Source organism: Dasypus novemcinctus, chromosome 25, assembly GCF_030445035.2.
Source record: "Dasypus novemcinctus isolate mDasNov1 chromosome 25, mDasNov1.1.hap2, whole genome shotgun sequence".
NCBI lineage: Eukaryota > Metazoa > Chordata > Mammalia > Cingulata > Dasypodidae > Dasypus > Dasypus novemcinctus.
In genome coordinates this window covers 15,476,025-15,501,529 of record NC_080697.1, presented here as the reverse complement: position 1 = coordinate 15,501,529, position 25,505 = coordinate 15,476,025, and the positions used below count along the sequence as shown (strand labels likewise).

The 25,505-nt window shown below is 52.8% G+C and overlaps 1 protein-coding gene across 6 annotated transcripts in view; it reads right to left on the bottom strand.

Annotated features, from left to right (window-relative positions):
• EFR3B (EFR3 homolog B) overlaps nt 1-25,505 on the bottom strand; it is a 156,717-nt gene that overhangs the window by 83,444 nt on the left and 47,768 nt on the right. For 2 of the 6 annotated variants that reach the window (XM_058287721.1, XM_058287717.2), the window contains exon 1: nt 18,581-18,646. In XM_058287721.1, the coding sequence (XP_058143704.1) occupies nt 18,581-18,587 (7 nt within the window). In that variant the 5' untranslated portion in view covers nt 18,588-18,646. Of the gene's footprint in view, nt 1-18,580; nt 18,675-19,655; nt 19,749-19,977; nt 20,463-20,885; nt 20,941-25,505 lie in introns of those variants that run through there. The other 4 variants (XM_071211906.1, XM_058287716.1, XM_058287718.2 and 1 more) reach the window with 4 other exon arrangements.

The following is a 25,505-nucleotide window of genomic DNA, read 5'->3' as shown; positions in this document are numbered from 1 at the left end:
GTTCTGCTGCCACTGGGACTTGGATGTGAAGGAGGCATTAAAGACCCAGAAGTGGGAAGCGGACTTGGCCCAGTGGTTAGGGCGTCCGTCTACCACATGGGAGGTCCAAGGTTCAAACCCCGGGCCTCCTTGACCCGTGTGCAGCTGGCCCATGCGCAGTGCTGATGCACGCAAGGAGTGCCCTGCCACGCAGGGGTGTCCCCCGCGTAGGGGAGCCCCACGTGCAAGGAGTGCGCCCCGTAAGGAGAGCCGCCCAGCGTCAAAGAAAGTTCAGCCTGCCCAGGAATGGCGCCGCACACACAGAGAGCTGACACAACAATATGACACAACAAAAAGAGACACAGATTCCTGGTGCTGCTGATAAGAATGGAAGTGGTCACAGGAATGCAGCGAAAGGACAGAGAGAGCAGACAACTGGGGGGGGTGGGGAAGGGGAGAGAAATAAGTAAATAAATAAATAAATCTTGAAAAAAAAAAAAAGACCCAGAAGCCATTTCCCTTACTTTTGCCATCATACATGTGAAACGAATGCCGAGTGGGCCAGACCTAGTGGGAGATGAAGAAGAATGGCAAGGTGGAATGCACGCATCCTGCCCCGAGACCCTCTAGCCCTCCTGGAGAGAAAGTGTGTGTGTAAGCAGCCACAACAAAAGGCAGTGCAGGTGGCAGTCGGGCTGAGAGCCAGCCTCCTGGGACCTGAGGGAGGAGGGTGGCATTTCAGCTTAGGTGCTTCCCCAAAGAGATGGGCCATGGAAAGGGTGTTGGCAAAGAATGCGGGCCGTGGAACAGCAGCGGCAAAAGCTCAGAGGAGCAAGTCAGCCGGCCGGTTTATCTAGCGCAGCTCTACTCATGGAAGTGGAGGTGTCGGGGAGGGGGCCCCATGGTAGAACGCCTTCAAACGCCAGGCCAAGAGGGGAGAACTGTCATTCCTGCCAAACATCTGCCACTATCACCCTTTACTGTGTACAAGGAGTCTCCTCCCAGCGCTAAATGGCTGGAATGTGCTCAGACCCTCCCGGGGGGCACCGAGGATGTGACCACCCTGGAAGAAGAGCAAGACAAGGCCCTGCAGTAGAAGTGGCCAGTGGAGGCAGGACCCACGGGGGCGTCATACCGAGTTAGAGGGTGGCACGGGGGACAGATGCAGGTCCTGGCCCATGGGGTGGTGCTATGTAGGTGAAAAGGGAAGCCAGAGGAAATGAGAGGCTCCTAATGGGTTTCCCACCTGTCCCGTAGCCAAGCGGTGACACGTGGGATCAGAGGTGAGGAGGACAAAAAGCAGGCTAAACTCTCTGCATGGGAGGGTCACCGAACAGAGCTGAGGGCCGATGGGCGGGGGGAGGGGCTTGCCAGGGGAGACATTTCGAGGGCAGAGGCCGCACACAGGGCCTCCCGGCATTTGCACAGCGACAGGAAAGCGGGACCGAGAGGAGCCGGGGAGGAGGCCCGGGATCCCAGAGGCAAGGTGGCCCGGCAGGCGGGGAGGGCCGGCTCAAGGAGAGACGGGCAGGAAAGGAACACTGCGAGGACCGAGGGGCAGCGCGGGGCCTCCGCCGTGACCTTCTGGGGAGGGCTGCAGCAGAGGCGACGCTGGGGGGTCAGCGTGGGATAAAGGAATGACGGCCGTTAGGGAGGAAGGCCTGATCCCGCCTTTGATTACTGCTGGTTCAAGAAGCCTCGTCAAGCATTAGAGAAACCATCTCGCTGACAAATAAGAAAGCGTCCGTGCTTCTGTGTGCAGCTCCCCGCAAGGTGTCCCGAGCAGCCCGAGGGGCAAGGACGGGCATTTATTTCCCTCTTACTCCTGCTGCTTGGCGGGCTGAGACATTCCAGTTTTTTACATGTGAGCTTTGGGGGATACGAAGCATTCCTGTAAATGGTTCCATCCCTCAAAGAGCCTGCAGGCCCGAATAGACTATCACGCGAAGACAATGCACTGTTAGAGAAGTGTCACTGGTTTAAAATTTTTTAAGATTTTTTATTTCTTTTCCCCCCCTTCGCTGCCCTCCCCTTCCCCAGTTGTCTGCTCTCTGTGGTCCATTTGCTGTGTGTTCTGTGTCCACTTACATTCTTGTCAGCAGCACTGGGAATCTGTGTCTCTTTTTGTTGAGTCATCTTGCTGTGTCAGCTCTCCATGTGTGTGGCACCACTCCTGGACAGGCTGCACTTTTTTTGTGCTGGGCGGCTCTCCTTACGGGGCGCACTCCTTGCGCGTGGGGCTCCCCTATGCAGGGGACACCCCTGCGTGGCAGGGCACTCCTTGCGTGCATCAGCACTGCGCGTGGGCCAGCTCATCACAGGGGTCAGGAGGCCCTGGGTTTGAACCCTGGACCTCCCATGTGGTAGGGAGACACTCTATCCATTCAGCCAAATCCGCTTCCCTCACTGGTTTAAATTTGAAGCTAAGCCCTGGGAATCAGGACTCAGGATTTACAACGCATGCAGGCTTTCCCCTTTCCCAAAATATAGCCAGTTTCCGCTTGTGGTCACTCCGGCAGCCTATAAAAAGCAGGATTATTCACCTTCAGCTCTCCAAATTAGCACGCAGTATCAAATATAGAAACCAGAGGAAGCTTCATTGTTATGGAGCCAAACTGATTGAGAGCAAAAGAGACAAATGAACGGATTTAAGATGCAGACTCTCACAGGCCAAGAAACCAAGATCAATCACTCCAAAGCCTACATGTATCATCAGAGAGTCTGTCGCAGCAGGAGCGGCGGTGCCAGGACTCAACCCAGGCACCGTGCCCAGAGCTGCCCGGGACCAGCTGAGGTCGCCTGGGTCCAAGGGAAATTTCAGAATCCACGCTTTTGAAATGCAAAACAGTATCGGGAGCAAGCACCAGAATTCTGCTAAAATGCAAAACAAATACTAGGCTAAATACTAAAAATGCAATGTCAGCAGCAGGCCGGGCGCGGCCAAGACGCATTTTCTACCCAGCAGCGCTGGTGGGCAGGGGCTTTCTGGAATCGCCTGCTCCGGCGAGCACGGCTCTCAGGCAGGCTCTGCCCACGGCCAGGAGGAGCGCACAGCTCAGCTCAGGGGGCTCTGAGTGCTGAATACGACTGGAAAGGGACAGCTCCTTGCAAAGCTCTAAGGGAGCAGGGAGCATGAGCACTCCAAGGCAGATTCTCAGGCCGCCAGAGAGGGTGGCCCTGGAACCGCTCTGTTAAAAGGGATCAGCTGATGACACAAGAGCTATGACAGCCTCTCCTCGTCACACCAGCATCAGCTAGCGTTTATTAAGCTCTTGCTAGGCGCCAGGGACTGTTAAGAGATGCCAATGCATTATTTTACCTAAGCCTCTTCACCAACACTGAGGTGGGGTCCACTGGCCCCATTTTACAGTTGAGGAAAATGAGGCTTAGGGCAATTAAGTAATGTTTCTGAGGGCACACAACTGCTAAGTGCGGTACAGCTGGGATTCAAACCAGACCCTGTTGGACTCCGGGGTTTTTGCACTTAAACCCCCTGGCCAGGAAGTGGACTTGGCCCAGTGGTTAGGGCATCTGCCTACCACATGGGAGGTCCACGGTTCAAACCCTGAGCCTCCCTGACCCGTGTGGAGCTGGTCCACACGCAGTGCTGATGCACGCAAGGAGTGCCGTGCCACACAGGAGTGTCCCCGCGTAGGGGAGCCCCACGTGCAAGGAGTGCACCCCATTAGGAGAGCCACCCAGTGCGAAAGAAAGTGCAGCCTGCCCAGGAATGGCGCCGCACACACGGAGAGCTGACACAACAAGATGACGCAACAAAAAGAGACACAGATTCCCATGCCGCTGATAAGGATAGAAGCGGACAAAGAAGAACACGTAGCACAGAGAACAGACAACTGGGACCCGGGGAAGGGAGGGGAGAGAAATTTAAAAATATATATATATTATAAAAAATAAAAAAAAATAAACCCCCTGGCCTGCAAAGGAGACCCCAAGATTTATTCAGGTCAATGCATTATTCAGAAAAAAAAATCCCTTTTAGCCAGGGAGTTACAGTCGTGATGCAGAGAGGTTACAGGGCAGTGTATTATTAAGAAGCAGATGCATAATGAGGCCACTGAAGGCCTGACATCCTTAGGAGGACGTTGGGGTGGGCTGAGGTCACAGAAGCCCCACGGAGGAGGCGGAAAAATGATGTAGTCACACAGGACACAGCTCAGCCCTGCCCAGCCACGTCTGCCTCGGTGCCGAGACGGCGCTGCGGGCCGGCGACGCCAAGGGCAGCGCTCAAAAAGCAGGGCTGTGTCTCAGCCACACGCCCAGACGGCCCCTGCCGGCGCCAGCAGCCTCCCAGCCGCCGGCCACCTGCTGGACTTCCCAGCCCCGGCGCCGCTGGGGCCTGCCATGCCCCTGACCAGCGGCTTTGAACGGCGCTCTCTCCGGGTGCTGGGGACTGGCCGCGGCCGAGAGCCCTGGTGCGGGCTGGCACAGGGCCTCGGCCGGCCGTGGCTTGCTGTCCGCCAGCCCGCAGAACAGCCCCGGGATTGTTCGCACGCATTTCCCCCTGCTTTTCCTGGGGTTCACCCCAGGGATTACATTGCGATATAATTAACCTCTGATAAGATGTCCGTATCTCGAGTGCTGGGGTTCCTTGAGTTTTGACAACTGTTCTTACACGTGGGTGAACCCCCACCCAAAAACGAGCTAGGGCATTTCCCTCCTGCTCGGAAAGCTCTCCCCTGCCCACCTATCTGATTGTTATCAGCCTGGATTTGTTTTGATTATATTTGTTTTATGTCAATTGTCTTTTAATAGGTTTTAATTATATTTACGTTCTGCCATTAAAAACACATGCTCACTATATAAAATGTGAAAAGCACAAGATATTTCTAAAAAGAAAATTAAAACAATCCGTGAGCTCTTCACCTGGAAATACCCATTGTTAATGTTCTAGTTGTTTCTCTGAAACCTCTCTGGGCTAATCCACATGCATTGCTTATAGTCTAGCTCCCTGGTGTGGCATTAGCTTTTGTGGGTTTTTTTGGTTTTGGTTTTTGTTTTTGGATAAAGCTTGTTGCTACTAGGCCATATCGAGTTGCTCACGTGAAACACAGCTTGGTCAAAAATCAACCTGCTCCTGGGAAGTGACATCATCTACTCACTGCTTCAGCCTTACAAAGACTTCCCATATAACTCTGGGGTGAGATTGGAGGACAAAATAGAAGCTAAAGTGTTGACATTAAGTATTGTTTGCATATGGGAACTTCATTTACTTAAAAAGTTAGGTTTCAGAGTAGCCAAGTCGTGGAAGAGGGGAAGTTTTCTTTAGAGACGGTTCATAAATGCAGGTGCAATGATAGAATTTAAAAAAACAAATAACCACTTTGCAACCCCAAAGAAATAAGGGATCTCAGCCATGATCATAAATGTATGTTAAATCGTTAGGAAAACCGTAGCTGGAGGGCTTCAGCCGGCAGTGACGAGGCCAACCCCTCTTGAAGCACTGACAGTCTCAGCAGCTCTGAAAGTTGCACATTATTGTTTCTAGATGTGGTGCAGTGGACAGTACACAAAACAAAGAACCAGGACCAACGCAAGCCTTTAGCGCTAACTGCCAGGTCACAGGGACCTCGGGGACGGACGAAAAGGCACCGGCTGCCCACCCAGAGTCAAGGCAGCAGAGGAGCCAATTTCTCCAACCAATCAATGGTATGGGAAAAAAGAGAAAGAAACTCAAAATACGTAACACGCAAAATGCAGTTTGTGGGCTTTGTTTGGAGATGATTTGAAGAAACCAACTGTACAAAGACATTACTGAGGCAAGCAGAAAAACTTGAAAAGGGACTATGCGTAAGAAGATATTAAAGAATTATTGTTAGTATTGTTAGGTTTGATCATGGCAGGGTGCTTATGTAGAATAAAAAATTAAAAATGTCCTCATCAGTTAGCCATATATACTGAAGTCTTTACAAGGAAATAGAGTGTTACCTGACATTTGCCTTAAAATACTCCCAGTGTCCTCACCCAAAAAGTAAGGGGAGGGAAGTGGCTGTGGCTTAAGCGATTGAGCTCCCGCCTATCACATGGGAGGTATGGGTTCGGTTCCTGGTGCTTCCTAAAGAGGATGAGTAAGACAGTGAGCTGGCACGACAGGCTGGCGTGGTGAGCTGACACAACAAGATGATGCAACAAGAGACACACAGAGGAAACACAATGAGAGACACAACAAATCAGGGTGAGGAGGTGGCTCAAGCGATTAGGTGCCTCCCACATGGGAGGTTCCAGATTCCTGCTGCCTCCTAGAAAAACAAACAGACCCAGCAAATGCAGACAATGAGGGGGTGGGGAGAAATAGATGAATAAAATAAATCTTAAAAAAAAAAAAAAGGATGGGGAGCGGTGTAGAATGAAACAATATTAGAAAAATAGGAATGGCTGGTAAAGCTGAGCCAAGAGGAAAGGGTTCACGTACGATTCTCTCTAAATGTCTGTGCACCTAAAATTTCCCTTAATAAAAAGTTTTAAGACAGGTTTAAAAAATAAAAAAAGTCAACCTGCAGTTCCGAAAGCTGACCCTTGTGACTGGGCTGGAGGCAGCATATCCCGCATATAGGGTCTATTTTCTCTTGGAGATGCCCCCGCTTGGGCAAAGGACTCAAACTACCCCTCAGAGGGCCTGAGAATCTGAAGAGCATCCCTCCAGCCACTTTCACAAAATGCAGTAACACACACATCCCTTAATCTTATTTATGTGAATTTCTTTCTTTAAAAGAGTGGCACTTTGATGACATTCTCTAGCTCAGTCGGAGGAGCTTTCCAAGTGCCCGAGAGTAGGATGATGTCCATTTCTGGGTCTCATCCCAAGCCATAAGCTGATAACACTCGGCCATCGTGGCCTGATTTATGCCATTAGCAAAGGGCACCCACCAACGACGGCGTTTCTTAACAGCCCGCGTGGAAGAGAAGAGACGTGCTGGGATAAAACAGACCTGGTTCCCCGGTCTTAGCTCTGCCACTTAACAGTCTGGGTGACCTTGGACAAGGCTTTTTAACTTCTCTGAACCTTATTGTCCTCATTGAAAATGGAGAGAGGAAATGGGGGAAGGAATTCTTACCATGCAGATTTTTAAAATGAGTTTTGGATGCAGGTAAAGCAAGAATTGTAACACCCAGCACTTGGAAGGCGAGTGCCCCTCGCCCACCCCCACCCAGCCCACGCGTCAGCATCATCGCATGACATCGCATGACATCGTGTGACAGCCCTGCCTCCACTCTGCGCCCCACTGACCCCAAGACAGACACTGCTTGAATGAACAAAGGTGTCATTATCCCTGCTTTACTGATGAGGAACTTGATGCACCGCCAGTTACCAACCCCGTGATCACAACGTCCCATTAATGCCGAGAGCTTTTGGGACCTCCGCTGTGTGCTCCGCTGTCCCCTGCCCACTGTCCCTCCAGCCCATTCCCAGAACAGCAGGGAAACACGTGGGGACATCCGACCAGCTCACCAGCTTTACAGGTGACTGAAGCTGTAAATTCAAACAGCAAGAGAGACCGAATGGGCCCTGATGGCCAACTCGCCCAGCCCAGAAGGCCCCCGGGCAAGCAGGACAGGGCTGTGTGGCACCCAGCAGCGTCCACCCTCTCTGGAACACTCAGCCCTCTTCTTCCCCGCGAGCCCTGTCTGGATGTTTCCAGCAGGGCTAGGGAAGAGCCCTGGTGGGGGCTGAGGTTCTTAAGCCATCAGCCGTGCTCACTGGAGGACCGGCCGCTTGGCCCGCACTGCCCACAGGACCAGGCGCTTTTAGGAGCTGGAAGGAAACCTGTGGAGACCCTGATGGTTTTCCCTCTGCTGTCGTGCCCAGATACGACCTGCCGTGACCATCAGCACCCCCGCTCTCCGCCCGGCGCGCGGCTCCCCGGGTCTGAGAGCGAAAGCAGCGCTGGGCAGGGCATCACTTAACCCGGGGACTCTGCACGCAGGTGCTGGCAAGCAACAGCCACAGCTCCCTGCCTCTGCTGCAAAGGGCCTTTTCCTCTTGCTCGTCTTGTCGAAGAGTCGAATGCACGAGCGACATGCATGGAAAACAAAATAAAGATTGAGCCATCATGATAGCACTAAATGACTTTCCTTTCTGGAAAAAAAGCTCTGTGACCTTTATTCTGAGCTCCGCAGTCGGAGGAGGAAATGGGTGAGAACGTCGCCCTACTGGCTGTGCCCATTTCTCCTGACACCGTCAGATTCTGGAGGAAAAGTAAACGGTTAGACGCCAGTGTATTCTCTCCTCTATAGGGAATTACGACCCATGTGGGAAGGCAGGTTAAAATGACAAAATATTGCTGTCACTGCAGATTCTCTCTGACCTTAGAGAAATCACGAGCCCCTCATCATGGTCCCCTGGAAATAAGAGCTGCTCTCTATGTAAGTCTATATGTCCTCACGTACGATACAGGTAATTCTTCTGTAGCTCAATGCAAATATCTGAGCTCTTACTCTATACCAAAGATGTCTGCTAGATGGGAGGGAAAGCAAAGACAATAGAGAGAAGAGCCTGTGTTCTCCAAAGGTTCACAGATCTAGTATGTCAAGGAATAAGTGACATTCAGTGTGACAGGTTCAAAAATAACAAAGGATAAGATAGAGTGGGGGCACGGGGAAAGCTTGCAGAGCTTCGAATTTTTTCCAGCATCCACCCTGCCTGCCTCTGTTCTAGAAGCATCCCTCCTGCACAAGGAGTGAGAGGCTACAAGGTACTGGGAATACATCACTTTATTGCAAGTCCTCTAGGAATGTTATTATCATTGTAGATTATGCTTTATGAGATTTATAAATGTTATTTCAAGTATTAGCCACCTTCAAAAAACAGTCGGGACATGGAGAGAAGTCTTCCTGAACCTTTATGAGGCAGGCTGGAGCTGCACCCGCTCAAGGCTCCCAGTTCCTGGATTCTTGAAGTCCTCTCTCTAGGTCCGCCTGAGGGGTCGGGAGAAAGTTAGCGTTGAGCACAGGCGTCAGTTCTCAGACCTCCACTCAGACCACTCTGGCAGGCTGGGGGTCTGCCTGAGCATGCGTGACAAAGGAGGGCTTGGGCGGACCCTCATCCTGGATGCAAAATCACACTGAACTATTTAAAAATCAACTGAAACGTTCAGTTCAGGCTGCTTCACTTGCCATGGCACGTACTCTCTGGCGTGGGGCGCTTGTCATCGCCATCGGGTACCAAAGCGGCGTTCACCTCCCAGGAAGCCCCGGAGTACTCGCTTCGGAGGCCGGGTGGTCAACAGGCTCTAAGCAGGACCCCGGGCGGGGGGCTTATCTGCCGGGTCTTGGTGTCCTCGGCTCTCCCATAGAAATACCCGCCCCCACCTCCAAAGGGTTGTTCTGAATTAAGTGAGGTCAGGAACTGAAAAGCCTGGAACAAACATGGCTAAATTTCGTAATGAAGAAGGTAGAAGAGAAGAAGGATCTAGATAACGATGTCACCATCTGTGACACCTCTTTGCAGCCTGACGGACTGTCACGTGTGGGGATGAGAGGGACCGCCACCACGGCCCGCGGGCCCTCCGGGCAGGTGCTCGGCCAGGCGCGCTGCCCTCGTCCTCTGCCAGGGCCCAGCCTGGCGGGCGCGCAGGCGCCGGGCTCACGGGTAGGGTGGCTTGACCTCTGTGTTCACAGGCTTGCCAGCAGGCCCTTTAGTCCAAGGATTTAAGCACATGCTTATAACTATGACACACCTCTTCTTGCACATGGGGACGGCCAGTGATTCTGGGGAGGGTGTGACCACACCGCAGAAGTGTCCACAGTGTTGCTCCGATGGCAAGGGGGTCCCTATCCCCTTTGCTGGGCGGACACCTTGTTGGAATTCCTCATGACACCCCCCCATGAGCAAGGCAGAGTAACTATCTCCGTTTTACAGGGGAGCAAAAGGGCTCAGAGAAAGCTGAGCTCACGTGGCCAGGGCCCAAAGGCTAGGAAGTGGCCGTCTGGGACAGGAGCCACTAGGCCTCCCGCATCCAGCTGGCCCTTCACCACTCGCTCTGCTGTAACATGAATCAGCACACAGGGTTGGCACCTGGACCACACAGCCCCGTCCTGACCCCGCCACCCGGAGGCGGCCTGCGCAGCACCCAGGCTGCCCGGACCTGAAGACGCAGGAGAGTTTTCAAGTGTTCACCCACAGCTGGGCCGTCAGAGCAGCCGGCTCTCCTCCCACTCTGGCAGCCCCCCAGCCCCCTCTTCTCCTCCAGGCCAGCGCTGGCCAGGAAGCACGTTCCAAGGACACTGGCCATGCAGGCACGTGACGCAGGCTTGGTCGCGAGGAGCCCGCTCTGCTGTCTGTCTGAAACGCGTGTCCACTGCTTCCTTCTTTTCCATGCCCTCGCTGGGCTCTGCATCCCTCCTCGTCCTCACCAGCTTCCTCTCCCGGCCGTTTTCTCTCTGCGCCTCTCCTCGCTCAGGGGTCCCCAAAGCTCTCCCTGGGGTCCCTTCTCTCTCTGACAAGCTAAACCACAAAAAGGGAGGTGGGAAAGGTGCCCAGAGGCAGAGGTCCCGACCAGAAGGCGAGCGCCCAGCCTTTCTGGATCAACACGCCCGGGGCTGCGACACACATGAGCCCTGCAGAGGGAGAGACCCGTGTCTCTGGAACCTTCCAAGTATTTCAGGGACAGCGTGGTAGGCGGTTGAGTGCGCGCTCCAGAGCAGGCTCCAATCCCACCTCCACCCATGACTGTGTAGCCAGGGGCAAGTGACTAAAGCTCTCTGCCTCAGCCTCCCCATTTATAAATGGGACTGACGCTAAATCAGGTAAGAGGGAAAAGGCGCGTAGGAGACCCTTCGCCTCCTAGCAGTGCCCGACGAATGGAGGCTCTAAAAATAATAATCCTGTGGTTACTCAGAACACATTTAAAGCTGAGCTATGCAGAGGGTCAGAAGTTACAGGGAGGCAAATACAACAGAGCAATCCAGCTCTGGTTTCATTCCCCAACAAAGCTTCCGAGGACCTACTCCATACCAGGCAAAATACCCAAGGACCTGTCTTTTTTTTCCTTCCCCTCCCCTCCACCCTGTTGTTTTTCTGTGTCCATTCTGTTTCTTTCTTTCTTTCTTTTTTCTTTTTCGGTCTTTTTGGACCAGTCTTAATACCCTGCAAACTGGCCGAGAGCAAATTAAGCTAAGTATCATTTCAAAAGAAAAATCTAATTTAGACCAATATTTCTGAAATACCTTCCCTTTTAGGAGGAACTCGGGGAAGGATTTCCTCAGATCTTAGTATCCCTGAAAGCTGTATTTGTCCTAGACAAATTGCATTTGTTTAAAAGTATTAGATGGGCATTACGAATCTTTTAAAAAACACTTCATTTTTTTAGAGCAGTTTTAGGTTTATTGCAGAGAAAGCACAGAGTTCCCATATGAACCCCCCCACACACACACTCGGTTTTCCCTAACAGGAGCGGCTTGCTTTCCTGTGCTACATTTATTAACCACCGAGGACTCAGTACGGACGCGTATTCTTAAAGTCCATATTCCCGATAGGGTCCCCCCGCTGTGTTGTACAGCTCCAGGGTCCTGAGACGTATAACGCCGCATACCCACCCTCCCAGCCCAGCAGAATCATTCACTGCCCCAAAAATGCCCTGGGTTCCACCTCCTCACCCCTCCCCTCGGCCCTGAGCCCACGGCACCCACTGATGTTTTCACTGTCTCGAGGGCAGGGAGGGGCTCTTAATTTTTTTTTTGTTCCACGGACCCCTTAGCCAGTCAGATGAAAATCACAGACCCCTTCTCAGGATGCAGCAGCAGGTAAGTTTTATGACACTCAACATCGGCTTATCTTTCAATTATATTTTAGGGTTATTCAAAATTACATTTTACAACTTTCCCATAATGTCCATACCTGATCCCCTAACACGGTTCAACATCTGTTCAGTCATTTTCTGCAAACCTTTAGAAATCTGAGTTTTCCCACGGCATCATAAAACCATCTCCGCCATCCTCGTCTACCTTTTGGCAGGCATGTATCCACTGCACTCAGAACACACGAGTCAAAATTAAAATCACACTAAGTTCACACTAGACTGTGTACTATTTAATAAATATATCACACCTGCACCAACACGTACCCACAAGAATAATGTTGTTTTTTTTTTAAATTTTCAATTCAAGCTCATGGACCCCCTGGTTAAGAACCCCTGCTCTAGGGTTTTGTCTTTTTTCAGACTGTCATATAGTTGGGATCAGAGTGGAGCCTTTTCAGACTGGCTTCCTTCACTTAGCAACATGCATTTACAGTTCCTTCAGGTCTTTCATGTGGCTTGATAGCTCATTTCTTTTTTTTTTAAATCACTGATAAGACTCCATTGTAAGGATGCACGTCACCTTTTGAAGGACATCTTGGTTGCTTCCAAGATGTGGCAATTATGAACCAAGCTACTATAAGCATTCATGTGCAGGTTTCTGAGTGGACATCAGTTTTCCACTCATTTGGGTAAACACCTAGGAGCACGACTGCTAGAAGGTATGATCAGCCTATGTTTAACTTTGCATGAAACTGCCAAACTGTCTTCCAAAGTGGCTGAAACATTTCGCATTCCTGTAATGCTATGAATCTTGCAAATGATTTTTTCCACCTCTTAATTTTGGCCTAAAGGAAGCTCTAAACTGAATTTGCAACAGGGCCTGCTAATGGCACTTTTTTTTTTTTTTTCTGAAATAGCTTTATTCCTGGAGTCATTTCTTTTTTATTCTTAGATTTTCTTTGCTTTGATCTCTTTTCTTATTGAGTGCATGTCTGTGTGTATATTAAATATAACCCCAAATCCTCTGTAGAAAAAGTTAGATTATAATAACTTTACAGATCTAGGTAATTTGTTACCTACTTTGAAATCAACTGTTGGTTTTTAAAACACAGTTTATATAACCCACATTTTATGTACCATGAGATGTTTAAAAACTTTCAGTTCACCTTATAGCCCTCTATCCCCCTAATTTTTTAAACAAGGAGCGGACGACCGGGACTGCACATGGACAGCTGTAACTCGTGTCAGGCTCTCTCACTCCTGAGGCTACTGCCACCCCCCCCACCCCCAACCCCCCCCTCCCACCCCCCCCCCACCCCCGCCCCGCACAGCCGCCACGGTCACTTCTCTAAAGCATCAATTGCACAATTCAACAAATCAGTCCTTTGACCGCTCAAAAGCCTTCAATGGCTCCTACTGTTCACAGGGAGAAATGAAAACTCCTTATCTCAACATAATCTCCTTATCCATCACAAAATGTCCCTGAACTCTGCCCAAACCCAAGCAGCCCCCCTAACTCCCTGGACCTGTCTTCTCTTCCCCCACCTCCACCCACGCTGCACACAGACGCCTCCACCCGGCACACCCCCTCTTCCCGCTCCAGCTGGGAAGCCAGCCTGAGTGCCTGCTCTCCTTGGAAGCCCTCCCCACGGCCCGCCCTGCAGGGGTCTTTGTCACTTTAAGGTTTTACTTATTGATCATTTGGTAAATGACTCTCTTCCACCTTGCACAACTTTGTGCACTTTTACTGAACTTCTCTTCGTAGCATTTAATGTTTTGCATGTTTTATGACTGGTCGCAGCCTTCTTGATGGAATGGACGTTCATGTTTTTGTACCTCTCGTGATGCCCTATATAGCCCGTACTCCACAAATACGTGATAGCTTATGTCTATTTCCCTTTGAAATACAGAACATAAAGCAAATGACAGGCAAATGGTCAACATTCTTAATGGACAGAGCGCCAATATTCATATGACAATTCACTATAAGAGGTATTTTTTACTGATAATAAAGAATATAAGTTAAAATGATATCAATTTTCTACCAAACTAGCAAAGATTAGGGGAGAATATCTCAATATTTAATGCTTTTGAGAGCACAGGTGATAGGCACTCTCCTAACTGCTGTGGGAGTGTAACTGATACAAATCAAAAGAAATCTGACAGTACGTGACAAATCCTAAAAACATCTATACATCTTGATCCTCCCTCACTTTTGGAGAGCTACCTCCTAGGAAAATATACCAAAGTTCAGAGGATGCTTTGGACACCAGGTACTCGTTCAAGGGTATGACATTGGATTTTTATGAACCACCTAAATGCATAAGGAAATGGTGTAGCCATCCAGGGGACTCTTCAGACCACCAAAAGTGGCATTCAAAGAGTTTTTAGTAACAGAGGGCCTGTTTATATTCTAGTGCTAAGTGGAAGAAAATCAAATACAAAATTATATAAAATGAATACTTCCAACCACATACACCAGTACATGGAAGGAAAGCTATCTGAGCCTGAAAAGGAGTTATACTTGTTTATCCTTTACTGTATTTTCCAAATTTTCTGGAAGGGTTCTTAGATGCCTAGAGAAACAATGTTTTGTTTTGTCTTGATTAGATCTTTCTTTGTTGGATAGAAGGAACAGTGTCAGAAGCACTGTTCTTAGACATATGGACCTACATGTGTGAGTTTGTTGTTTTCGACTCAGAAACAGAGAGGAGATAGTAGAAGGAGAGGCAGGAGAAAGCAGCACTAGCTCACTTCTCCAAATCAGCCTCTGCCCTGTGGGGGTGTTGCTCACTGTTTAGAGCCAGGAAGCAGGCTCAAGAAGCTCTGATCCAGTCACCTGAGCTTGAGGGGCAGCGCCAGGGCGCTGGCTGGGGGGCTCTCAGGTGGGTGCTCCTTCACCATCACACCTGGGGCAACAGAGCCAGGAGCAGGAGAGAAAGAGAGAGAGAGAGAAGGGCCAAAGCAGATGTATGCAAAACTATAATGGCAATTTCTAGACTAATATAAAATACTGCTTTTAGTTGGTAGGACCACGGGTGATTTTTTTTCTTCCTCTTTTTTCCAGATTTTCTGTAAGACGGTAAGTCGTGGAAGTTGTTTCAATGTGCAAGAAGAAAAAGTGCAATCATTTCAACTCACTGAGCAGTGAGCAGCAAGAGAGAGGACCCCGTGCCCCTGCTCCGGGGACTAAGGCAGGTGCGGGGAGGAGAGGCTGCAGGCTGCACAGGTGCCGTGTGTGGGAGCCACCAAAGTGGCACCGTGGGGCGGCAGGAGCCTCAAGACCTGGGGGAGGAAATTGGAGTCTGCATGTGCCTGCATGTGTGCCCTGGAGGGAGGTGCCTGGGATAAAGGCAGCGGGGGCTGCCGCAATCTCTGCACAGGGGGCCTGCAGGGGCCCGCGGTCCCTCCACACCCTGACACAGTCCTGCACAGCAGGATGCCCTGTCACGCACATCTATAGAAAGTTGCACAACATTGCCTTTTTCCCTGCAGTCGGCCTTCTCCATCACAAAGCACCAAGTAAGGCAGAGGAGGAGCAGGAGGTACGCTTAGAGGTGAGGAGGAATTAGAGCAGCATGTGTCTTCTGGGGATCCCGGTACACACACTGGTTCTGGAGAATTCCTTTCCGATCACTGCCTCACCTCCAGGGGGGATAAGTCGGATGCTCCCGGGCAGGTAAGAGGAGTAAGGAAACTTTTAGTTACACAAGTGAAAGAAAAACCCATGGAAATCCATTTTTGCAGATCATTTGTCCACATTCCTCCTTCCCCAATACCAAGCGCTTTTATTTTTCTGTGTCCACGGTCAACACGTGTGGGTAGTTATAAACAAGCCTGGGGGAAATCCCTGGTGTCCTTTCGGAGAGCAATTTCCAGAAAGCGACGGGGGGTTAAGAATGAGTGAGCGACGAGGGGGCAGCAGGAGAGAGTTTGGTGAAAGGACACCGAGAAGTAGTTTGGGCGCTTGGGCAGCTAGCAAGGTTGAGGTGAGCTCTGTTTAACCTGGGGGGCGGGGGGAGCAGCGAGCAGGCTGCATAGGGGAACAGAGAAGGGTAAGACCAAGAAGATGCAAAGGGGACAGGCTCTGGACCTGTCTCGCAAGTACAGAGCCTCTTACGACACCGTCACGGGCATCGCCCCACGTGGAGGCTCTCAACACGCCTGGGAGGTGGACTGGCAGCTCACCGTTTTACACAGAGACGTGATTCCAGGAGACAACCCAGCTAGCCCAAGGCCACGCAGCTGTGACCTGGCCCTTGGATTCCGGGGCGGGGGGAGGCTGGGTTCTTGCTGCCCTCCATAACATGGCACCCTCTAGCGAAGATAAAGGGACCCTATGCTCCCAGAGCCAGATGGAGGAGGCTAAGGACAAGGGAAGGTGGAATTCTGGGGGGGCAGAGGTGAGGAAGGGAGAAGAGGAAAGATGGAGAAAAGCTGACCCAGAGCGGGTAGGACCGGAAGACAGGATCACCAGGCGGGTAAAGGTGGTGACAAGAGTTGGATTAGAAGTCAAAATGGGACAAGTCAAGTCAGCAAGCTCAAGGGGCTGCTTTAACTAAGGCTCTTTGGGCAAATTTTGGTTCCACCCCAGGGCCATCATGTAATAAAACCCCTGGTGGCAATTTCCTAATGAGCATTTCACCAGGAGCATCAGGGGGTGATGGAGGGAGGGTGGACAGCACTGAGCCAAGAGACCCCAGCTTTCATTTCGCCCTGTTCCATCTAAGTGGATCACCTTGGACAAACCCCTTGGAAAATCTAGGGGGCAACTGAGAACCAAATAGAAGTCAATAATTCTCTGCTTTCCCAATTTCCCTGCCTACATCTTTTTTTTTATCGCTCTACTGACTTTGGGGAGCAAATGGTAACAAGTATCACATGGGCTTCTTTTTTCTTTTTTCTTTTTTTAACAAAATCAAAAAACAAATACTAAAATCCAGGCAGACAATCCCTCCTCTTGAAGAGAGGGCTCCCTCTCATCCCTCCAAGGCATGTGTTTGCACTCAGCCAGGCCCAGTAATAATCTTTTGCTGCAGGCAACTGCCCGGATGCTTCCTTTATTATAATCTTTCTATGAATCATTCAGGGTAGTAAGTACCACCTCTGTTTGCATCTGGGGAAATAACAACATAGTATAAAAGAGCCATGAAAGTCTGTGGTGGATCTGAAAAAAGCCCCCAGATGTGCTGGCTTCCCTGTTCACCTTTCTGTACTATCCAACTCTTCCCTGCCTTGCTTCACACAATGGAGGCAGCAGGGACATCCGACTTCAGCCATCCAGGGGTCAGTTATAAAACCGTCTCAGACTCAATGCAACGGGATGACCCAGCCGGACGAGGGTTCCTACTTCTGACCCATTCTGATGAGCCGAACTCCTTCCCCACTGCAGGTGCCCCTGCAGTCACATGCCTTTGTCAAATGATCTGCAGTTTCGGGCTGCTCACTCTGCAGAAAATAGGGGGAAAATAGAGACAGTGAGAAAATACAGCTCTCTGCTGGGAACCCCTCGGCCTCGCAGCTTATAAAACATAGCTGCCTTGATGTCTTCCTCTAGGGTCCCCACTGCTAGCAGCCCAGCCTCTGAGGTCAGTCCCCCCCAAACACACACACACACACACACACACGTTCCATCCAAGAGTAACAATGCACGCTGAGGACCTGCTGGCGCCGAGCTGCAGGCTGGAAATGCAGCTGCAAGGCCAAGCGGGAAGGGAAGGCAGCTGATGAAAAGGTTGAGTCTCTCCTGCCACCAGTGGGGCCTGCACACCGCTGCTGAGTCTTTCCACCATGACCTCAGCTTCCTCTGCCTCCAAGAAACTTTGTGACTCACAGTCTCTTGGCTCGGCGAGGCCATCGAGCAGCCTGGGGAGCGCATCCTCCCAAACACCTTCCCCAGGTGTGGCCTGGGTCCCTACCTTCCAGCGGGAGGTGAGGGGTGAGCCCAGCTCCAGGGCCTTGGCTGGCCCTAGAACAGCAGCCAGGTGGCCTGGGCTGCGAAGGCCCTGGGGCCACTGAGGTCATTCCAACCCATCCCAGCAGCAGCACCGGGGGCTCTGTGATGAAGAGGCTTCTGAACTGGCCAGGGTCTCCCGTGCCCCCCGCCCCAGCAGAGTGCACTGTGGGACCCCAAAGTACTCCCTCTCCTTCACCCCACTGCCTCCCCAGCCGGAGGAATTCCTGATGAAATATACAGGAGGGCGAGAACCGTGGGGGGGGGGAGCGCTAACTGTTGCACATCAGTGACGGGGATGAGCACACACCGGGCCTCAGCAGGGCGCCGCAGGGGGTGCACCCTCCCCGCAGCTTCTCCCTCTATCACCCGGGAGGGCAGATCGGAAGTTCGGGGGAGGCGGCTCCTGCGGCGCGCAGGGACGGGCAGAAGCCAAGGCCCCCGAGCGGCCGGGTCCCCAGCCCTCAGCCCCTCCGGCGCCGCGGCCACCTCCTGGGAACCGGCGGAGGCGGGCGGTGGGCGTCTCCCCGCGCCCCGGACCGGTGTCCACGCTCACAACTCCCCGAGCACACCCCGCTTTTGTTCGTGCCGCGCATGCTGCGCCCCACCGCCTCCGCCAGCACCTCCTTTCTGCGGGGCTCCGAGAGGGACCCGCTTTCCGCAGAAGCGCGGCGCTCCGGGGAGGCCACGGCCACCGCCCCCCGCGCGCGCGCCGCACGCCCTGGGGACCGCACGGGCCCCTTCATCCCCGCAGCTTTGTCTCCTCGGCCCAGCCGCGCGCGCACGGGGCGGGAGAAGCCGAGTCCGGGCCCGGGTCGGCGCCCCGCGGCGGGGACCGCGGTCCGGTCCTGGAAGTTGGGGCGCCTGCCCGCCGCCAGCGGAGCCTCCTTACCGTACATCGCAGCCGGGCCGGCGCCTCCCGGAGGCGGGCGGCGCCGCGTCGTCCCACCGGCCCCCGGCGGCGCCTGCCTTTCCTGGGCAGCCCCGGCGGCGAGCGGGGCGCGCGCGGGGCCCGGCCGAGGAGGGCGCAGCGGGGACCGAGGTGAGCGCGCGGCGGCGGCGGCGGGGACTGGCCGGAGGGGCCTCGGCGCTCCGGGAGCCGGCCCGATGGGCGGGGCTATGCTAATGAGGACCGCCCACTGCCCCGGCTCAGCCACTGCGGGCCGGCCCCGGTGTCCCCGCCCCCGTCCAGGCCCCTCCCTCCGCCCCGCCCCCCAGGCCCCAAAGGAGAAACCCGCTTCCCGGGATGCGCCGCGGTCGCCCCCTGGGCCCGGGCGGCGGGTCCTCCGGATACCCGTGTGGACCTGGGGGAGTCACCCACCCCAACCCCTTGCTCCTGCCCGAGCCCTCAGGCCCCCGACTGAGCTCTCCCCTAGCCCGTGGGGCCGGCGGGGACGCTGGAAGCCGGTCCCCCTAAAGCCGCAGGGGTGTGCCCTCCCCCGGGTTTGTCCAGGATGCGGAGGCTGAGCCGGGGGGGCGCCAGGAGGAGGAACCGGGCCATGACCTTCCGGCCCGGCTTGGCTCCCTTAGCTAAGCCCGTGAGTCTAATGCAGCCCTCGGCTGTGACCCGCCGGGCCCCTTTCTGCCAAGAGCGTCCCTCCGGGGCCCGGTGCGCTGTGAACGCCTCCCCATCCCTCGAGGGCCGCAGGAAGCCAGCTTGCCTTTCCTCCCCTAGATTCAAAGCAGTTCGCTAGCTTTGCCTCCCGATCCTCGCCCCCTGTGCTCCGAGGCCGACTTCCGGGCTTCTCTCCACCCCTGGAGACCCTAAAGGTACACACAGGGCAGAGGGCCATGGCCCTGCGACTCGCCCCATAGCTCCTGGCCAGGCTCAGGGCTTCCCGAAGCTTTACCCAGCCCCCTCTTGACTTGACTGCATGTCACACACTCCCTTGCCCTGTCAATCAATATCTAAGCCTTGTATTAAAATATTCCACTAGTAGAAGTCAGAGCTGGTATGACACCCTTACCTTCCAGAAGAGGCAACTGCTTCCTTAGGTACACTGAGCTGTGTGCTTTTAGGCCAGTCATCTGCCCTCTCTGAACCTTGGCTTCCTGCAGGACTGTGGGGAAATTTAAATTAAATCTACGCGAAAGTATGCAGTGGTCACTCATATTGATTTCTTTTCCTGCCTTTCTCACCCAACTCAGGAACAGAGCCAAGGAGAGAATTCAGATCACTTGACTCTGGGAACAGTGCTCTCCCTGCTATATCTCAATGTCACGTTTTCTGTTTTTCTCTGGCCCCAAATCCCCTGTAGTTATTTCTAGGTTTTGTTCCTGTTTCTTTACCTCTTTACCTCCCTGAGCAGGACTTGCATCCAGGAGGCCCCATAGGAAACTCTGGGAAGGTCTCTGGAGCTTACACCCAGTTTAGATCCTTAGGCAACTCACAAAGAAGCTTGTCTCTCTTCTCCAGTTCCAGGACCAGGCCAGGTGGCTTTGAGATCTGCTGAGATCCATCTCTGAACCAGGGCGAAAGAAGAACTGGGGAGCAACTTGGTCTGGGCACTCAAAGATACTCCCTTCCCACAACTCTATTTAGGGCAAGATATACTCATTAAACCCCTGGTGTCTGTAATTCAGTGCGCTGGGCACCATGGGAATTGCAGGGTCCATCTTTGAGGAGCAAAATTTCCTAGCAGGAAACACAGGTCAAATATTGGTAAAAACCTACATGACAAGAAAGAATACGGTACATTCTTCATAAGAGGCACAAACTTCCATTAGCAAGTCATTCATTCTTTTGTCTTCAAATATCTGTCTTGTGCTAGACACTGTGGAAGAGCAAGAGAAGACAAGTAAAATTATAAGAAAATGTAATAATTATTGTAGACACATGCAAGGAGCAGAATAGAGCTTCATGAAGGAAAACAAAACAAAACAAACCCAAGATGGGCTTGAAGATCGGGTAGGATTTCTAAATGCAGCGATAACATAAATAATTCCAGCCATAGGAACTAAAATTCACAAAGGCCGGGGATGCCAGAATGTAGAGGATGGAGGTGCAGCATGAACTCTTGTCTGGCTGGAGCAGGGGTGAGAGGGGGAGCAGAGGAAGAAGTGGGGTCTGACTGGGAGGCCCTTGAGGTCTCCGTGTTAGCACTGAAGTTGCCAGATAGAGCAAATTAAAATATAAGACACATCCAGTTAAATTTGAATTTCACCCAGGCTCGGGGCAACACCGTCTTCTGACTTACCATTTAAAACAGCAGAGCAGCTCCCCAGGTTCCCCATCTCCAGAACAGGGTGCCCCTGAAAAGAAGCCAAGCGGGAAACAACTATTTAGGTGAACTATGGGAAGGAAGGCAAGTCAGGACTGGGACAGGGTCTCGCTTTCTCTGCAGAAATTCGAAACATGGCGACGGGCATGATAAGAAGGAAATAGCAGTGACTGAGTGCCCACCAGGTGGCAGATTCTGTGCCCGGCCCTTTACACAGGTCGTCTGTGTGACACTCGCAGCAGCCTTGCAAGGTAAGTAGTAGCATTCCCGTTTTGCAGCTGGGAAACTGAGGCCCGCAGATAGCAGGTAGCTCCCTAGTCGACAGTAGAGCGGGCGTTCACCCAGGGCACTCTGCCCCAAGACCCGTCTCCTTCCCGCCACACTGCTGTGCCTTGCAGTGACATACAAGTGTCCATGTGACAGCTGCAATTGACATCCAGCCGTTCCTCCTGGCCTGCCCGCTTCTCTCCCTGCATTCGTTCCTCTTCCTCACCTGGCTCTCACCTGGATGTGGAGGGCAGGGATTGGAGAGGGTCTCAAAGTATCAAGGCCAATGAGGTCCTCTAATTGCCACCCCTTTCCCGGAGGGCTCCCAACCACCCCGTGCCCGGACCTCACCGGTGCTGGAGCTCCTCTGACAACAGCCCACTTGAGCCCGGGGCCTCCTGGGACTGATTTGGTCGGGCCAGAGGAACTGTGACTTAGAAAGGTAACCCTGGCAAGTGTTGCCTAGTCAACACTGTCACGCTGGACGATGCCCTTGGCTGTGACCGCCCAGATAGTCCCCTCTGCTAAGAGCAAGCAGAAGGTTCTGGGTTTCCACATAGCTCATCCCCCAGAGGCTGAATTTCTCTGAGCTACAGAGAGAGTGGGCGTAGAAACGGGAGGCTCCAGCTTCCTCAAGTCCAGGAGTCCTCACTCGCCTTCTGGGCTGTAGGACCCTGTGGCAGAACCGGGGCCTGTCCTTCAGCTCCGGGAGCCTGGAGCTCACACGGCCCCATAGCTCGCCTGGGTCAGCCCCAAATCCTCTCACCTCCTCAGCCGCAGCGGCTTTTGCTCCCAGCACCACCTGGAGCAGCCTACGGTTTTAAAAGGCCCTCCTGAGGGAGGGAAGGAGAAAGAGGACGAGAGCCCCACGGGATATAGCTTCAGGGAAAAAATATCATAAGACCTCGAGAAGGGCCCAGAGAGAACCAGAGGGGGGAGAACGAGCTGCTGAGGATTGTCACGTAGCTGATGAGCTGTGAAGCTGGAAATAGAACTCAGGATTCCAGCCCAGATGACTTGAACCCCCGGCACTTCTCCCTCGGAGCAGGTTAATTACCTTGACCTACTTCTCCAAGGCACAGGGAAAGAACAGCCTACAAAAGCAATGCCAGAGTATTGGAGCGGGTGGGTATCCAAAGGCTGGAGAAGGCATCTCCACGACACAGCACACGTCACCAGAGCCAGGTCGGTGAGCTGCCTGGGGCGGCAGGAGGGCCGCAGCAGGGACAGAAGCTCTTGCTGCCATGAGATCAAGCCCCAGGCTTCTGGAACAGACAGCGTGGAGGTGGCTGCTGCAGATCAAATTTGAGCACAATGCAAGAGAAGTTCGAGATATTGATCATTCAATGTTGATGTTTTTGTTGTATGTGTTTTTTTTTTAAATTTATTTCTTTCTTTCCCCTTCCCCCTCATTGTCTGCTCTCTGTATCCCTTTGCTGTGTGTTCTGCGTCTGCTTGCATTATCTGGTGGCACTGGGAAACTCTCTTTTTTTGTTGTTGCATCATCTTGATGCATCAGCTCTCCTGGCGTGCAGCACCACTCCTGGGCAGGCTGTGCTTTTGTCACATGGGGCGGCTCTCCTTGCAGGGCATACTCCTTGTGCGTGGGGCATCCCTACATGGGGGCGCCCCTGTGTGGCACGGCACTTCTGTGCACAGCAGCACTGCGCGTGGGCCAGCTCACCATACGAGTCAGGAGGCCCTGGGTTTGAATCCTGGACCATCCATATGGTAGGTGGATGCTCAATCAGTTGAGCCACATCCGCTTCCCTACACATGGAGGTTTAAAACCATCAGGCAGGGAAGTGGACTTGGCCCAGTGGTTAGGGCGTCCGTCTACCACATGGGAGGTCCGCAGTTCAAACCCCGGGCCTCCTTGACCCGTGTGAAGCTGGCCCATGCACAGTGCTCTTGCATGCAAGGAGTGCTGTGCCATGCAGGGGTGTCCCCCGCGTAGGGGAACCCCACGCGCAAGGAGTGCACCCCGTAAGGAGAGCCGCCCAGCGTGAAAGAAAGTGCAGCCTGCCCAGGAATGGCACCACACACACAGAGAGCTGACACAACAAGATGACGCAAGGAAAAGAAACACAGATTCCCATGCCACTGATAAGGATAGAAGCAGACACCAAAGAACACACAGCAAATGGACACAGAGAGCAGACAACCTGGGGGGGGGGGGGTGGGAGGGGGAGAGGAGAGACATAAATAAAAATAAATCTTTAAAAAACAAAATAAAATAAAACCATCAGGCAAGCTCTCCCAGCCACTGTCCTCACTGCCTTTGGATTACCCCATGTTGATCCTCTTCTTCAGGGGCTCCTTTCCCATGTGAACCTCAGCTCCATGTCTCCTTGTTTCTGCCATGCCCTTTGCCCAGACTTTAGTCCCGACCAAGGGAATTCAGGCTGTTTACTATCCGCTGGCTGTCGGCTGTCAGGAGACATTGCTCTCCATCCATCTCCAGCCTGTGGAATACTTGCCCCCACTGGTAGACCCAAGCTCACCCACACTCTGCAGGATGTGAAGGCCCACGGTGTCATTTTCATCTCCTCTTGTTAGGCCAGACTTGGAAGAGAAACGAAAATATGGGGCGTGAGCAATGGGTCAGGTGCACGACCTTGGAAAGTCAGATGTGGCTTTCTGGGCCATGGCTGAGCAGACCTGCACCTCACCACAGCCGGAAGGAATGATCGTGCCTAGAGATCGAAGAATGGCTTAAACTAAACTGAAGGAAAGGGAGAAAAATGCCTTCAGAAAACTGTAAACCTGTTTACCAGGGAGGAATACAGAAAGAAGAACGTGGATGATGCCCGACTCTAAAATCTGAGTCTCTGAGACTGGAAAATCGGTGCTGGCGGAGGAAGAGCTCAAGGACTTCAATGGGGCCGGATACAACTCTCCAAGGAAGCCACCCAGGCCCAACTGAGGCAAACCCCGTTCCCAGGCATGTCTAGTCATGTGCTCATCTTGGCTTTAGACCTTGAACTCTCACCAGCACCAGCGTCGCGGCCACCGCAATGGATGCTAACTTTTCCACGCACCTGCTCAGCCTCTGGTGCTCTCTCTGTGGTTATGAATCCCTGGTCACATGCACTCACTTTCCTCTTCCTGGTCTTCACTCAGCCACAGGATTCCCCTTTGATACTCAGCCCCACTTCTCAGCTTCTAAACCTCCAGCCCAGCTCTCACTTTTCCTCCTCAGCTCACTTCAATCGAATGGCACGGCCGGAGGGAAAGGATGTGTGCTAATTGGCAGGTGAAAATAAAGGAGCGCAGGCATCTATATACCAACATTTATGTATCAAAGAAAGTCAAAGTGAAATCCGAAACCCATTAGTATCTGCCAGTCTGGTGGATGCTCATTCGTGCTGCAATTTTTGGAAGATCATTTACCAAAGGTCCACTCCATGCAGTCACAATGGGGAGAGAGAAATAACATCCCTGCCTTCTGGCAAACTCACAGCCTGGTACAGAAGGTAAGACAAGGCAGAAAAATGACATGTCAGGAGAGAGATTAAAAAAACAGGGTTTTAGGAGACGCCAAGGGAAGGCATCCCAGCTGGGTGGACTGGGAGGGCTGAGGGAAGGGATGAGACCTGGAGAGGTGGGGAAGGGAAATTCTAGAGAAGAACATAGCATGAGCAAAGGCAGGAGGTAGGAAGCCGTGGGTATTTATGGAGAAAAGCAAACGGTTCATTTGATTTGAACATATGGTAACGAAAGGGACATGGTAAGAGATATATCAGGAAAGGTGGATTTGGGCCAAATTAGGAAGGACTTGAAGTACCGGACAGGAATTTTTGTCTTTATTCAGTGGGGAAGACTATTTCAGCCGCTATGAATTGGTGGAGGTTATGGACCGTGGGAAATGCTGCAAGTAGAGGGAGGAGGATGAGGGCCAGCAAGGGCCCCGGGTGTCGTGGCAGTAGGAGATCATCCCTGACCGCCGGCAGGCACTCCTCCCCCCGACTCCGCTTCAGAAGGGCGATTCCTGGCATAAGAGCATTAAAGATGCTGTGGAGAACAGTCTTCCCACCCCCACCCCCGTCTTTCCAAGGAAAACAAGCGTTCTTTTCTCCCCTTCCCTTGCATTCTCTTTCTCCTCCCCTTAGGAAGTAGCCCTTGGGGTGCACGCCTTCTGCTTGGGAGGCTCTTTGGGCTTTAGAGGGCTCGGTTTTGGCCAGGGGGCAGGAGGCAATGAGCTGGAGACTTAAGAGGGACTCCAGCTCTCAGCTTCACGGGCAAGGGGAAGGGGCCCTCGCCGGTTTCTCCAAATGCCTCGCTCACCACACTGGGGTTTCCTACCCAGAGAGGCCGGGTAGAAGTCTT